Source organism: Scophthalmus maximus, chromosome 17 (assembly GCF_022379125.1).
Source record: "Scophthalmus maximus strain ysfricsl-2021 chromosome 17, ASM2237912v1, whole genome shotgun sequence".
Taxonomy (NCBI): domain Eukaryota; kingdom Metazoa; phylum Chordata; class Actinopteri; order Pleuronectiformes; family Scophthalmidae; genus Scophthalmus; species Scophthalmus maximus.
This window is the reverse complement of record NC_061531.1, coordinates 4,429,782-4,445,109: the sequence shown is the minus strand read 5'-3', so window position 1 is coordinate 4,445,109 and position 15,328 is coordinate 4,429,782. Positions and strand designations below refer to the sequence as shown.

Here is a 15,328-nt window from a genome sequence, read left to right as displayed (position 1 = left end):
ACGCCGCTCCTCTGGAGTTCGGGGGGGGGGGGGGAATCACCACCACGACTTCCGGGCTCCGAGATCCGAGTTCCGAGGTATAATGGAACGCAGCAAAAGTCCTACAGGAAAAAGAAATGGCTATTTCCATAAAGCCGGTCAGCAGACGGGAGCACGAACACAGCGGACTAACACCAGCAGATCACATGGCGTCCCAAATCATCACAGACTGGGACCCCGAAGTGTGCCAAGGAAAACATACACACCATTGCACCACCAGCAGGCCGCTCTGTTGACACAGGGCCTGTTGGGTCAAATTCTTCTAATTCATTGGCGATTTTTGTTTGGCCAGTCTACACCTGTCCAGTTGGGGAATCTCTGTCCACTGCAGCCTCGGGTTTCTTCTCTTGACTGACAGGAGTAGAACCTGGCGTGAAATGTTCTGTCGTGGCCCGCCTGCCTCATGTCCCAACGCGTCGCTCGCCCTGAGAAGCTTTCCTGCTCACCACAGTAGTAAAGAGCGGTTATCCGCGTTTCCACAGCCCTTGTGACAGCTCCTACCTGTCTGGTCGCTCCCATCCGACCTCTCTCATTAACCAGATGTTTCACAGAGCTGCCGCTCACTGGATGTGTTTTTTCTTTTTCTTCTCTCCAGTTAGGGACTGTCGTGTGAAAATCCCAGGAAAACCAGTTTCAGAAATACCCAAACCAGCCTGTCTGGCGCCAACAATCATGCCACTCATTAATCCCCCAGTCTGATGTTTGAATTTGAACATCAACTGAGGCTCCTGACCTGTACTGCATCCGCATGGTTTTGTACATTGCACCGCTGCCACATCATTATGCTGATGGGACAAATGCATGAATGAGCAGGTTTTTAATAAAGCGCATCGTGAGCGTGGTACTCAAAAGAAGAAGAAAAAAGGACAACCAAGCTGTCTAAAAATCTTCTACTTTATTCAGTAACATAAATGTTTTTGTAAAACATTCAATAAAAAAAGATCTTTAATTTATTGCTCATTGTCATCTTTACACTAGGACTTTATCTGATGCATAATCATTTTTTTTCCAAATCACCCTCACAAGGAATATGTTGCTAGATCTTTAGACAAGTTTTTATGCTGTTGCTATAATAGTAATAACATACACACATATGCATTTTCGGATTATATAAAAACAAACCAAACAAGTTAAGTTACAGTAGCCAGACAGAAAGAAAAAAAAACCCAGACCAGGGACAGGCAGAATCAGGAAAACTCTCACATACTTCTTAGTTTGTTTTGGGCTGTTACGAGACAGCGTTTGTAACTTTCCAGTGGTGGTGGTGGTGTCGGTGGTGTGAGAATTTAGCCCCTTTGAATCAAAAAACATATCATGGGAATAAACTTAAGCGTAACAATGGAAATGTTACAAACTAGTGATGTGATCTTTGTACTACGGGAGCAAGTCCCACTTCATTCATTTATTATGAAATCACTAGGCTAAAACAGATCTATCATTTTATCAAGTAGTTAACATACATTTGTCTTTCCAACAGCTAAACTGTTAAAATAAAAAAGAAATAAAAAAAAAAAGAAATAAAACATTATGTTCAAAATAATGGAGGTGCATAAATGCCTCTAATTGAACCATGGGACTTCATGCTTTGGGTTGTACTGGACATCCTACACTCACTGGCCCCACTTCAGGCACAGTGATACAGTTTTTACATTAAAGATTGTAATATTTGTTCGCCAAAAGAGTTTTGAGACATGCGAAACACGTCGGCGTGATTGGATACAATCTTTGCCTCTCACATGTTTTACAAGTTACAAGCCAGCGATTTAACATTTATTAGCACGTCATGGACCAAATGATTGTGCAAAGGTTTTTTTTCTTCTTCTTACTGTAAAAGGGAAAATTAAATATTTGCGTTTACACATAATGGGACCAAAGTCCTCCAAGCACTGAGTAGCCTTCAGGGAACTGGGTCATCTTGAGGAAAATGTGTATAATGAGACTCATTACAGTACTGAGATGATGTGAGGCTCCCCTGTCCCCGAGTCATTTAGAGAATCCCACATCCTTGCCACTCCTCACCTCATACACATTCTCACTGAGCTGTGTGTGTGCGTGCGTGCGTGTGTGTGTGTGTGTGTGTGCGTGTGCGTGCATCAGAATCCACATGGGAGCCTAATGTCCAAATTTACTTTTAAATTCACTTACAAATACTAACACACAGTGAAACAGTCACACACACACACACACACACACACACACACACACACACACACACACTGAGCAGCAGTCTCGAATTCAGTGGTGATGCCTGAACCTCATGCCACATATTTACATTCTTATATTAAGGAAACTGTGTACAAGGCAGTAGTAGATGGTGATCTGGCAAGGTGTAGTAGATTTTTTGGCCTTTTCTTTTCTTTTTCTTTTTTCAAGTCGAGGAAGAGGGAGTGCAGACATCGGAAACGGAAAAAAAGAACCGAAGGTAGAGAGAAAGGGTCTAATCAATAGATAAATAAATAAATAAATAAATGAACAACCAAACAAACCAGGTCTTACTCAATAAGTTAATAAGTTAAAGGGGTCTCTCTGTACACGTGTGGAGATGAGTTGCTTGCATGTTGAGTGTGTGAGTGTGTGTGTGTGTGTGTGTGTGTGTGTGTGTGTGTGTGTGTGTGTGTGTGTTTGTGTGTTGCCTTGGAGCCTATAGCTAAGGAGGAGAGGGAACAGAAAACGTACTCCTCCAGAGACAGGACAGCCTCATTCTGCTGCGACAACACAAACAGAGCTGCTACTGTACGACACTCTCCGACCTACTGACACCGAAGCAGAACAACACGGGCTGCAGATATCTCTCTCTCTCTCTCTCTCGCTCTACATTTAAAGCCGTGTTTTACCAAAACTGTGAGATGCGCTGCGGAGAAGGCTTTTTGAGAGATGAAAACACGACTCATTTCTCTGCCGTGGTGAACCCTTTTTGGGTTCATGCATGTTGTTTATTCCGTGTAAAAAAAGTTTCACTTGTTCGGTCGGCAGTGAACAAGTGGCAGTGAAGGTGGTTTCGTGATGTTCGCTGTTAATGTTTCAGACATTCTTTTGAGATGCCGGTACGCTTCAAATGAAGTGGCTTTAAGATTGTTGAACAGCATCTGAACCCCCCCCCCCCAAACTAGTTTCTTAACTTTCCAAAGCTTTTCCGAGACAGCAGGCTCCGAAACACTTTTGTCTTCTGATGTGGTCAGATGATACAACTTTGTTTCAAGCGTACTGACATCTTAGGACGATGATCTGTAACAGTCGCTTTTATCAGTTGAGTTTGTGGTTAACATATTACAAGTGTAGTGTAATTAATCAATAACCAACATGTTAATAATTTGAGAATGCGCCATAACAACCTATAAAGACCTAAAATTGGTAGAAGAAACTGTTCATACTGATATGATGGCTTACAGCACAGGCCTGTAATGTATCTCAGCTGTTCTGATGCTGAATGGGACATGGATCGGTATCAAATATTAAAACAGCCAGGTGGAAATTCTTACATGGAGCCGACTGGAATCTGATTGCTCCAATCACCTTCATCATTTTGAACTAGCATTGCTTTACTTTTTATACTTTTTTAGGCATACATATGAAGATGTTATGATTACTGAATATAATATAGTCTTAATGTCCTCTACATGCAGGTCTAACAAATCTTATAAGGCCGATTTCTAACTTGATTTCTAACTTGACTAAACATGGAAACCATAGTCTGCAAACTAACATAAGCCAATCATTGGTGTGCACGTATACTGTGTAGACAAAAATGATCTTTTTTCAATTATAAATCTTTATAGGTTCTCATCGACAGGTTAGTTAATTTATAATGAAGTGTTAATAACCTTCTTGTAACTGTTTTGTCAACCACAGACTTGTGCAATCTATTGCCTTTCAATACAAAAAGTACCAATAAAAAACTTGTTTTAGTTTTATAATGGTTATCATTTTTTAAAATCAAATGGTTTTATGTTACCGTGGAACAAAATAGCCCCTGGAGGACCTACAGTCACTTTGGTAGTGGGGATTTACAGTTCATCAATTCATCATAAATGGACGAAATAAAAAAACTGCTATGCTCAGAATGAAGAGTAAAAGAGGAGGGAAAGCTTGTCACTGGCAGCCGCACAAATAAATCCATAAATGTATCCATATAGAGCCATGTATTAGGAGTATAGATCATTGTCATCATATCATAGTAGTGATGCATTGTCGTGGCAGGAATAAACTTGCAGTGTATGTGTGGCAGTCAGGGCAAACCCCAAAGTTTGGAGTGAACGTGTGTGAGAGTGTGTGAGTATGTGTGTGTGTGTGTGTGTGTGTGTGTGTGTGTGTGTGTGTGTGTGTGTGTGTGTGTGTGTGTGTGTGTGTGTGTGTGTCTGGGCCTTTGTTGGGGTGTGTGTCTGGGAGAGGTTGGGGAATATCAGCTGTTGTACATTCATGGTGAGAAGTAAGGAGGGGGCTGTCCTGCCATGGCCTTCACAGGCCGGGAAGGGGTTGGGTTCAGGGGTCATCTGTAGGTGTGTGTGTGTGTGGTCAGCGTGGTTGAAGTTGCAAGGTCACGGCAGGGCGGGTTGGTTTCTTCTAGAGGAGGATGCATTTTCCTTTCTCCACCCACGGGTTGTTCTTCATCAGCTCCGGATTCAAAAAGGGATCCTCTGGGACGCCGTCCTCTATCCACTTCACCAAACTTAGAGGGGAGGCAGAGAGAGACAAAGGCATTTTAAAATTTATTACCAGACATAACTTGTTAATTTGTGAGATTATTAGTGTGAGGTGGTAGATTTGGTGGGCAGAACCAGGACATCATTGTGATTCCTGATCCCTGTCTTTATTCTAACCTAAGCTAAGTTGTTGTCAAACTGATCTCCTTGCAAATAAGCCCCAAAATATCAAAGTATTTCTTGAAGTGAGCCTATGTAACTTTTTAGTTTGTTCAGTAACTTTCTTCCCCTTACAAATAAAAGATGAACGCTCACTTCAGTACCCTTAGATTTTTCCTCTACAGCCTTACTTGGACTGGTATGACCCATATCTTATGATGGCCAATGCTAGCTAACGCCAGGTGACTGTGTTTGGTAGCTGATACGAAATTATTTTCAAGATTTTATTACAATTTTCCTTTATTGCACTATTGCTTTAGCACGTCACGGATCAACATTACTTCTAATTTTACTTTAACTAAGTAAACACTAATCAAATTATTTAAATTATATAAAAACAAGGGGTATCTTATGAGTATCTATGAGTAACTCTTACAGTTTGAATAATGAATATTTAATGTATTAAGCAAAAAACAAGGGTAGTTTATGTCATCAGACATAAGCCTTCTTCAGTTCTGTGCAAAGTGTTTTGTTTTTTTTAGGCTTTAACTAATTTTGTGACATGCTTGTCGGCTTATTTGCGGACTACGCACTCAGTCACTGTTTTGGAGGACTTCTCTCGTTTGAAGGCCAGCTGGTACTTGAGGCTCTCCACCTCCTTCTTCATCTGGGGCAGGTCCATCTCATCCATGGCTGCAGCTCGATGTAGGGCTTCTCTACCTGAACGCGGCGAGAGAGGAGGACAGAGTTGTGTTTATAGAGATATATTTATACGGCACACGGCGTACTGGTACATGGTGGGCACACACTCAATACAACTCTGCCCCGCGGCAAAACGCAAACCGCAAAGTAGATTCCCACCTACAGGAAGGGAGAACCGAAGCTGTAAAATTCACAAGTGCTGACGAAACTGGCAGACCCATTTAACACCACAGGATATCTTCAGTTCTTTCACCTTTTTTTTTTTTTACTCTCATTTAGGCCACATGTTTCCACTTGAGTGTGCCATATTCAATTATTCAATTACGTTCGCCACCAACCGGACAGAAGTTCAAGAGGAAATCTATTTCACGCAAACCTTGGCTCATTTCTTTGGCATCTCCAGTTTGATGGTTTCATACAAAGATTAACGCTCACGAGTTAGAGTTGAGTTCATATTCAGTACCTGCCGTGAGAGAAAGGAGTTCAATGTTTTGCCTCAATAACCAAAAAGAAGAACAAGGACAGTGCGCAATTGTGCTCTATGTCCCATCAGCGTCACCCCCACCCGCCCTTCCCTGATTCTTCTGAAATGTAGTGGTGCTGTAACTGTCTCACTGACAGTTTAGTTCAAATATATGTTTTATTTGTTTCTGTCATGGATTCATAGTTGTTTGAGTTCACGCAGCTTTAAAAAGTGATTCATATTGTTATAAAAGAAAAAGGCCCATCCATTTTTCGTGTGCTTTGTGCGGGATTGTATTTTGATACGAAATGTAACTGGGTCCCATGACTGTGGCATTGTGCAACATGTTCTGCACGTGATTATCTTTGACTCATTTCGTTTTGTTTATTTTGTTAAGGGAATTTGCATGGACAACGTGACGTTTTTAGTATTTTTTATTTGATTTCAATTAATTTCTGTTGTGCTTATGTATTTGTTGCTGGACAATAGCTGGAGAGACTTTGAAAAGATGAAGGAATGTATTCCTTGAAAGGTGTATGTCTTGTAGTTTTCACAGTGACAAGTGAGGAAAGAGACAAAAGTACATTTTCGAAGACTTCCGCACAAGTGTGTCAAATATTTCACTGGTGTGGTTCGAGGAGTGTCAACACTCTTGTCAGTTGGTCAATTGTTACATCAGAATGCTACTGTTGCACATGAGACTGTGCAGAATCAAATGGTTAAGCTTGTGACAATGTCGGGGGAAAAAGCTCAAAGTTGTAGCTCCATTTTGCTGTAAGTCACAACTGGAATCCGTTTTAATCAGTCATTTCACCTCTTTCTGGAGGACCCATTCCAAGCCTGTGGTACAAGTAGTAAGGTTTAGTGAGCGGTGGGACAAATCTAATGTGATCCACAAGAACACTTGGGCTGGCATGTTGAGATGAAGCACTACATCCAATTCAGAGTTTCACCAAAATACCAGGGCCTGGATCGGGACGGACAACCTTAATCATCCAATTTGAGCGGCCGTTGTTTGGAGGATGACAATGCCGTTTAGACATATGTCATGTGATGCTTCAAGGTATAGGGTGTTTGTATGCTTAGCACATAGCAGGCCCCCGTCATTTAATGGTCTCAGTGAGTCAAGGGATGAAAACCACACTCGAACAAATCTCATTTGCAGCTGACAGGAAGATTCGAGGAGGGCGAGGACACTAGGGAGGGAGAGGAATGTGCATTTCTCTTTTTTTTAAGTATTGTACTTGAATAATAACTTTGAGGCAGTTACAGATGCATTTTATCATGTAAAGGAAATACCTTTGTATTTTCTTCAGCGCGGTTTCTGTATATGAAACGTTCACGGGTCATATTAATTACAGTGTATATATATATATATATATATATATATATATATATATATATATTTATACATACTGTTCAGTATCTGTATAGTCATGCTAAATGTAAGGACTTATTCAATCTAATAATGATATAGAATTAGGGATTATAGAAACTTAAAATCATGGTGCTCAGTTATGTGAGGTTATCAGTTGGGCCTCCTTCAGCCGTACACTTCAGCCTTTGGGACAGAGGAGGAAAGGTACATATATAACCAGGTCAAAGTCAGGGCTACACTTGTGTATATATGCACAGTGATATCCAGGCTATAGCTGTTAAGTGAACAGAGCCATAGAGATGACTTTGTATGTTTCTTTTTCGTATGTCTTATCACTGTACTTAATGTAAGGTGACCTTGAGTGCCGTGAAAGGCGCCATGTATTATTGTTACTACTTGAAATATCCTATTAATATCTCAGAGGTAGTCCGGTTAGTTTGACTAGGAATCCAATTGAGCTAAGTTAAAGATTGGCAGACACCAAACACAAATATAGAGCTATACACATTGTTCACAGTACTTAAAATGTTTTTATATTAGTGGCGGAGCACCTTATATATGGTATTGTTATATTATTATATAGCATATGTACGATGCAGTACCCTCAAATGTCACCTACCACCAAAAATCGAAAAATCTAATTCTGCGGGAATTTCTGTACACTGTAGTGTAGAGTCAATCCTCTCATGTCACTCTGGAAAAAGAAAGTGAATAAATGTAATTTCCGAAACTTTCTAACTACTCCTTTGAAAATACTACATTTAGGACTTCCACTCGTGCCCACATACACATTCAGTTTTGTAGGATCAGACCTAATGGAATGTATATATATGGCCAAGCCCAGTTTTTTGTTTTTTTTACTGTTATCTCATATAGAGGTAAGAACAGAAATCACTGCATAGACGATTTAAATACGCCAGTGGTCAACTCCCTGGAGCAATCCTGTCTTCCTTCTCTTCCGCTGGCTCCTCCGTCCCGCTCTCTCACACTCTCCCACCCACGCTCTCGTCCGCTGTACTCGCTCAGTAATACTCTTCCCCACTGGTGTGTACACGTTGCGCTCGTGTCGCCTTGCGAGTGTGCGCGGGTTGTGTGAGTCATCTGAGGATTCGAGCGAGCAGAGTGCTCGTCTAGTCTGCACTCAGGGATTGATCTCGTCGAGGTGCTTCGGCACAGGGACGACGTTGGTATTTTTAAGCGACATCAAATGGTACTTGATATTATGCAGCTCTCCTTTGTGACAGTTTAGCGAGATACGGGGCGTTGTTTGAGGCAGGAAATAGCAGCTCTGAATTCAGCAGCTACTCCACTGCCTGGTCCACTACAATACAATGACAAATAGATGTATTTTTATGGTTCAGTGACTCTCAAGCTCTTTTGTACCAAATATGCTGTAGGTTGTGGTTGGTAAAACTGGAATAAAATACAGTGATATTAACAATCTGATAATAAAAAAAATAGTATAGGCTGCTATGCTTGCTTGCTCGTCGTGGGAACTGATATCTGTACTATTGTGAGGTCTCGACCTCACTGTTCAAAGTGCCTTGGGAGACGATGTATGTTGTGATTTGGCGCTGTACCAATAAAATTTGATTGAATTGAACGCTTTTATTATACATACATACCGTATGTCCCTGCAATCTTCGTTATGTCCCACATCAGAATACAGTTTAAATATCCTCTGTTAAATGAACAGTTGCACATTGTGGGAAATGTACTTATTCCCTCTAGCAAAGAGTTATTTGAAAGCAATACCGCTATCATGTTTGAATAAGCGAAATATGGTACAGTATAAGCCGACTGCGAGTTATCTTAGCTTCACATGAAAACTGATAATAGCTGGTCTGGCTTTGTCTGAAGCTTTGCCGTTCTGTTTCTACCTGTTTCCTGTCCTTATGCTAAGCTAAGCTAAATAGATGCTGGCTGCATCTTTAAAAGGTTTTTCAAATTTGATTTCCCCCCCAAAGTAATTTTTAGTTTCAGGTGATTATGCACTGCCATAGTTGTGAACATTATATTCAATTTCTGCTGAAAGATGTCCCTTAATCCTTCACACTGGATCTTTAAGTGATAACAGGCAGTTAATGTACATTACATACATACATTATCTGATTGCAGCGACTTCACATGCTTTTCTTTGAATATCTGATTCAAGAGGACAGACAAGAAAGTGTTGTGGTTCAAAAAAGGCATGAGTGGCGTGTGTGTGTGTGTGTCTAACCAATATTAGACACAAAATAAACAGGCAGAGCGATGCGGGCATGTCCTGGCTGAGATCATGTTTCAGCAGCATCCTCCGGAGACAAGGGGGGGATTGGATGCTTTACTCTCTCCACATCCATCACTCACCATCTCTTTTTTCACGCTCTCTCTCTACAGCACATCCCTTCCTCCCTCTTTGCCTCCTTCTTCTCTGCCAGTCACCCCGTTTGTCTGCCGTCTTTATTGTTTTTTTCTCTCTAATTCATTGTCTCGTCTTTGCCATTTTCTCACTCTCCCTCTGCCTCACTCTGTCACCATCTTTCCGACAGAGGGGCTGTGGCTTCAGGGTAGGGTGGCCTTCGGTGGCAGGTGATGGGACACTTCATAAATCACTGCATACGCTGCAGAAAATGCTCTTAAAACCAACTGTCTGGATCAACAATACTGATTTAATTTCATGTAGTCGAACTGCAACTTTAGCATCAGTCTTACAGCACGATATAGCTATCAAGTGTAACTGACCCTTTAAAAGGGTTGTCTTGATCTTAAATGTCAACTGGGGATAATGTTTTCAACCTATCGATGAAGCAAGCTCAATTAGCCAGTAAGTCAAAATTGACAGCTCGTGACTAGAACTGAGGAACCGGCTTTTTTCTCTACTCTGCAAGGGTGTTGGTTGGAGGAATTCAAATAAAATACATTGTGTGAATCAGAAAATACTAATAATGCAAGGAGCATTTCCTTCTAAAGGCGTATATTACTTTCTTTCGTCGAGTGAGGAGTTGCAAAAAAGGGACCAAAACATCTGTGCGCAGAGGCCTGAAGAAACTTGAAGGGATGGGCCGTCTTTTACCACACTGTCCGGGTTGCCATTATATTATACAAGCATTGGGAAACAGGGGAGGAGGAGATAATGTGACTTTCTCTGACAAAAGTGTGTTCAGGTCAGTTACAGTATAGATCCAGATGCAAACCAGAATGTAAAACTCCGTAAAAGCCAAGGACACAAAAAAAACGTACAAACTTTATCAATTGACAGATAATATTTCTGTAATTGTACTTCTGCAGGTGCAATATTGGCCCTTAAAAAGTCGTCACGTGGCAGTTCATTTCCAAATACATTTATTAAAAGCAACGTTTTAAACAATGAGGATCTCTCCTCCCACCCTCCTCTCGCTCACCTATCGACACTGTCCATTATATCCTCCCCATTCTCTCTGCCCTCCATCATTCACCTTTCGCGTTTTATTGTCTCCCTCTCCGTCTCCAATTACCCCGCCTGCTATTTGCTCAACACACGTACACCTGGCTCTCTCCCTGCTAGCAGATGATTAAAACCTGAGCAAACCTTAGAAAACCTGAAGACAAAAAGCAACATTATGAAAATTCATGTCATGGAAAGACATGTGGCATCCCACACTGTGAGGTTTGAGTAAAAAAGATGAGTTGAGGCGGGCAGGTTTCCTCTCCCTCTACTGTCTCACTTTCTTCCTTCCGTTGCTCTGATATCTGTTTCCTGTCCCGTCTCCGACTCCTCGCTAAGTGCCCCCGGTCCGTATGTGACAAATTCCAGACAGCAGTTTTATCAGTCGGAACAGTTGTGGCCCCTACTGATAAAACCAGCCAAAGTGAAACATTATACCTACACCTATAGTGAAGTGTATTGAAACACCCAATATATCGCTGACAGATTTATTGTGATCGCTTGATAAATTGTCTATAAACCAATCTCATAAACCCCTGTCTGAATACCAGTCGCAGGTTAGACCTGAGCTTTACTCAACGCTTGTCTCACTGCACTGAAGAGGATAAACACATCACAACTGTCTGGCATCCTGCCACTAAAAGGAACTAAGAGCTTCGCTTTCTTGTTCACACAGGATGTCTAGGGATGTGTAGTGCATGTTAGATTCACAAAGATAGAGTCTTAATTGTATCCGGCCTCATAATTAAGTTCATATTAATCAATCAACCTGGCTGCAATGTTGTTATTGTCATTGCTGGCTAATTCCCACAGTTTATATATATATATTTTTTTTGAGGCAGTTGAACCATCTCAGGAGCTTGCTCTGAAGATCAAGCTACACCGACTTGAAACACAATGTGTAGATACATATTGTTTGGGACATTGCTGCAGCACTTCATTGTTCGCCAGTATAGCGGGAACACAAGTATTTTAAGTGGGAGTCGATGATAAACGGGCCTGTAGCTGCTGGGATGATGGAGCGTTGATGGTATAGGACAATCGCTCACCAGAAGGCGAAAAGAACCTGGCCTGTTAAGGACATCTTCGGTAAGTATTATGTCACCAGGAAGTGACATGAAATCGACTCTTGCCTTGAGGGTATAGTCCACGACATACAGGGCAGCAGCGCGTATTATGTCTGTGTTTACAGAAACAACCGTCCACCATAAGATCTGACCCAAGAGCCAAAAACTATAATTAGCAAACATCATTTTTGCAGTTTTCGTACATGAATTAATTTGTCACCGATGTCAACCCGTCCCCTTTTTTCTTCTTTTTTTTTCACCCTTCAAACCAGAGCAACGAAAGGTAATGAACAGTCAGATGAATGTGATCAAAAAAGGGAATCTAATTTTGGGCCCAGCGTTCGGTGACAAGTGTAATAAAAATTCATTGAGAGCTTCAGGACAGCGGTGTGCGGTGTTTTGGCTGAGGGCCGGGTGTGTGTATGCAGTGGTGACTGCAGAGGAGGATACGGAGCCATGAGTATAAACTGGGACACTTTCCACGAAGGGGAGGTCACCCAAGTACCATAAAAGATGTCGGAGTTAATTACATTTTCTCTATTAACATTATTTTTTTGACAACTTCTAATCAACCATTTCCCTTCTCTCTACTTAAATGAAATTCCTGTAATCTGTTGTTGTGTGGCTCTGTATCCAAAAGGAGGTTGTGTATTTGTGTGTGTGTGTGTGGTGCCTTTTTAAAGATACAGTATGTTTGGGTGGGTGTGTGGAGGGAAACGTGGTTGGGGGGGTGTTCATTTAGGGGAGGGTATGTAGGTCGCATGGTGATTTGGGTCAAAAGCATTCAGAGATTAACCTTTACCCTCTGTCTCCTCCGCGGTCTTCCCAGCCTCTAACAACAGTAATGTACTGTGTGTGTGTGTGTGTGTGTGTGTGTGTGTGTGTGCGCGTGCGTGTGTGTTTGTCAGTGGAGCAGGTGGCAGTGTGAGGTGAGCCACCACCAGTGTTTGAATCTGTTGAATTGCTCCATCTGACGTCGGCGATGATAGCCGAAGGTTAAAGCGATAAAACAAAGGTGAAAGTGAGTGAAAGAGCGGCAGACCAAAATAAAGAAGGGCGACGAGACAGGGAAGGATAAATAAGAGGTAGAGAGAGAGACAGAGAGATGAAGGGAAACAGAGTGAGGGACTCGTCTTGCCTCTTCAGCTACTGCATTGTAAATACAGACTAAAAATAGAACGGAACAGGCAGAGCCCCTCTGACCAGCTGAGAGCGGAGACTGAGGAGGGAAGGAGAAACGGCGTCTTCTGCCGTTAAATTGAGCAGGATGAAGCGCTGCTGGGGATAATAAACGCCAGGCGCCGGCAGACCCTTGTTGGAGCTTTTACCACCGCGCGATCTGATTGGCACGTCAATGAGCTCAGACGCAACTGGGACCGGTCCAGCTGATATCACCCCGGCTGCATGGGGAAAGCGTCCGGTCGATCAGCTCCGATCAATGTCGGCCTGAAACTGGACTGGGTAGCAAAAACAATGTTTGCGTCATGTGTGAGGACACACTAAGGTCAGCTCCACGGTTCCCTTGTCAGAAGGAGCCCAATCGGAATCGTGAGGCTTTACGGTCACACGTATACGAGAACGTGGTTGTGGCGAACCTTCGGCCCTGCCGCTCACGTCCGATCCGCGCGAGCAAAGGGGGCAAATAGAAGATTCGCTTCCTTTGGCGAAGCAAATCTGTAGCGTGGCTTGGTTGGCTGAACTCAACCAGCAACATTCACCGTGCCAGCATTTGTGGTGCATTCAACACCAAAAACGCAAACCGAATTTTTCGTGGTGATGACTTGCGTTACTCGCTTGATGAAAACAATAATGTTGTCCTCCATCGCTGATACAACGGCCAACGGCGGATGTCACTGACCTCTGGAGAATCTCAACGCCGATTGGGCTTTTCGCGACGTTGTGTCACGCGAATCTTTTGCACGAGTTCAAACGTCTTCAACTCGAGCAGGTGAAGTGAGTGTGTGTGTGTGTGTGTGTGTGTGTGTGCCAGGAGCGGGGCCAGTGGGGTGCACTCTAACTGTGCAGTCCTACCAGGCTAAGTGGCATCATGGATGGATTACTTAGACTATACTGTGCATTAAGTGACTGTTCGTTTTCTCGTTGGAAAGTCAATCAAAGGAGCACATAATAAACCAAAGGAAATTGCTGTCAAGTACTAAATTAATCGCCAACTATTTTGAAAATCGATTAATCGGTTCAAGACAAAACATCATCTTGGGGTTTGGGAAACACGATGGACGTTTTACACCATTTTATGGACCAAACAACTAATCAATTAATTGAGAAAATAATCGACAGATTAATCGATAATGAAAATAATCGTTAGTTGTAGAATAATGACTACGGGGACACAAAATGCCTGTATGAAGAGATGCAAGAATTCAACAAAGCCAAAGCAAAATTAGTGCAACGAGATGTAACGCGATTACAGGGAGAGGTGAAACATTCAACAGAACAACTACAAAACCAAATATATGATATAACCATTGCATTACTGCCAAGAAGACCCCTCCTTGTGTCAAAAGTGCCACATCCAATATACCCTGGGTCAGGCGAGGTGACGGAAAGAGAGCAGAGAGAAAAGAAGGAGCAGGATGAAGAGGAGGAAGAGGAGGAGGAGGAGGAGGAGGAAAAGGTGCAGAGGAGAAATGTAAGCTTTATGTAATGTTCGTGGGTTCCACATGGCCCAGTGCTGAAGGTGTGCGAGCTGCATGAGAGAGTATGAAATCGGTGCACTCAAGTTGTTGCACTTTGTGAAATATAGACCTAAAATAAACTTAGAATGACCACCCTGCATGTGCAATCCAAATGAGCCTTAATTCATAGCATGTCCAAACTATTTTTTTTGCAATTTGAACCCCTTAGACAGACAGGCAGATACTGCAGACAGGCCTGCAATTAAAACCTCCACGGTTGGCGGACTCTTATTGCGCAATGTGGCTGCACGATCGCCGGAGACCGTCGCGTCACTCACCTCACTGATGCGCCGGTGGAGGCTGTTGCTCTTCTCTGGCCCGGTGCAGTCAAACTGGAGGGATGGAGCGGAGGGCGATCGGAGACAGCAGGGACCGACGACACGGATTTTATTTCCCGGCTCACGAAATCAAACGACTTGCAGGGGCGACTCGGTGGCGCTGGCGGTGCGCACTCCACTGGAAACGATCGAGGATATTGAATGAATAAGAAAATCCCACAGACGAGGACGACCGGCCCTGATGCCGTCTTCTTCACGGCGCTGCAGGAGACGGTTCCGGACGGTTGTGCGGCTGCCGGAGGAGATGCGCGCGGACGAGGCGCAGTGCGCGGAAAGCAACCAAGCGAGTGGACAAGTTCGACGAGCTGCTCCGGTGCGCGCTGCGCTGTTCTCTGGCGACCCTTCTCTGCTGGGATCCCGCTATATCTGGGTCCGTGTGTGTGTGTGTGTGTGTGTGAGAGAGAGAGAGAGAGAGAGAGAGAGAGAGAGAGAGTTCTCTG

The 15,328-nt window shown here is 43.0% G+C and overlaps 1 protein-coding gene across 2 annotated transcripts; it reads right to left on the bottom strand.

Moving 5' to 3' along the window:
* Window positions 1–915: 915 nt before the first annotated feature.
* Window positions 916–15,294, bottom strand: gng13b (guanine nucleotide binding protein (G protein), gamma 13b). 2 transcript variants are annotated; one of them, XM_035615737.2, is made up of 3 exons: window positions 14,829–15,294; window positions 5,432–5,558; window positions 916–4,705 (listed from the first exon to the last, which is right to left on the bottom strand). In XM_035615737.2, exons 2-3 carry the CDS (start codon window positions 5,527–5,529, stop codon window positions 4,600–4,602), a joined length of 204 nt encoding a protein of 67 aa, XP_035471630.1. In that variant the 5' UTR covers window positions 5,530–5,558; window positions 14,829–15,294; the 3' UTR covers window positions 916–4,599. The 2 variants fall into 2 exon arrangements, with proteins under 2 accessions (XP_035471630.1, XP_035471629.1); XM_035615736.2 differs by lacking the exon at window positions 14,829–15,294 and adding an exon at window positions 5,917–6,042.
* Between the last annotated feature and the right edge of the window lie 34 nt (window positions 15,295–15,328).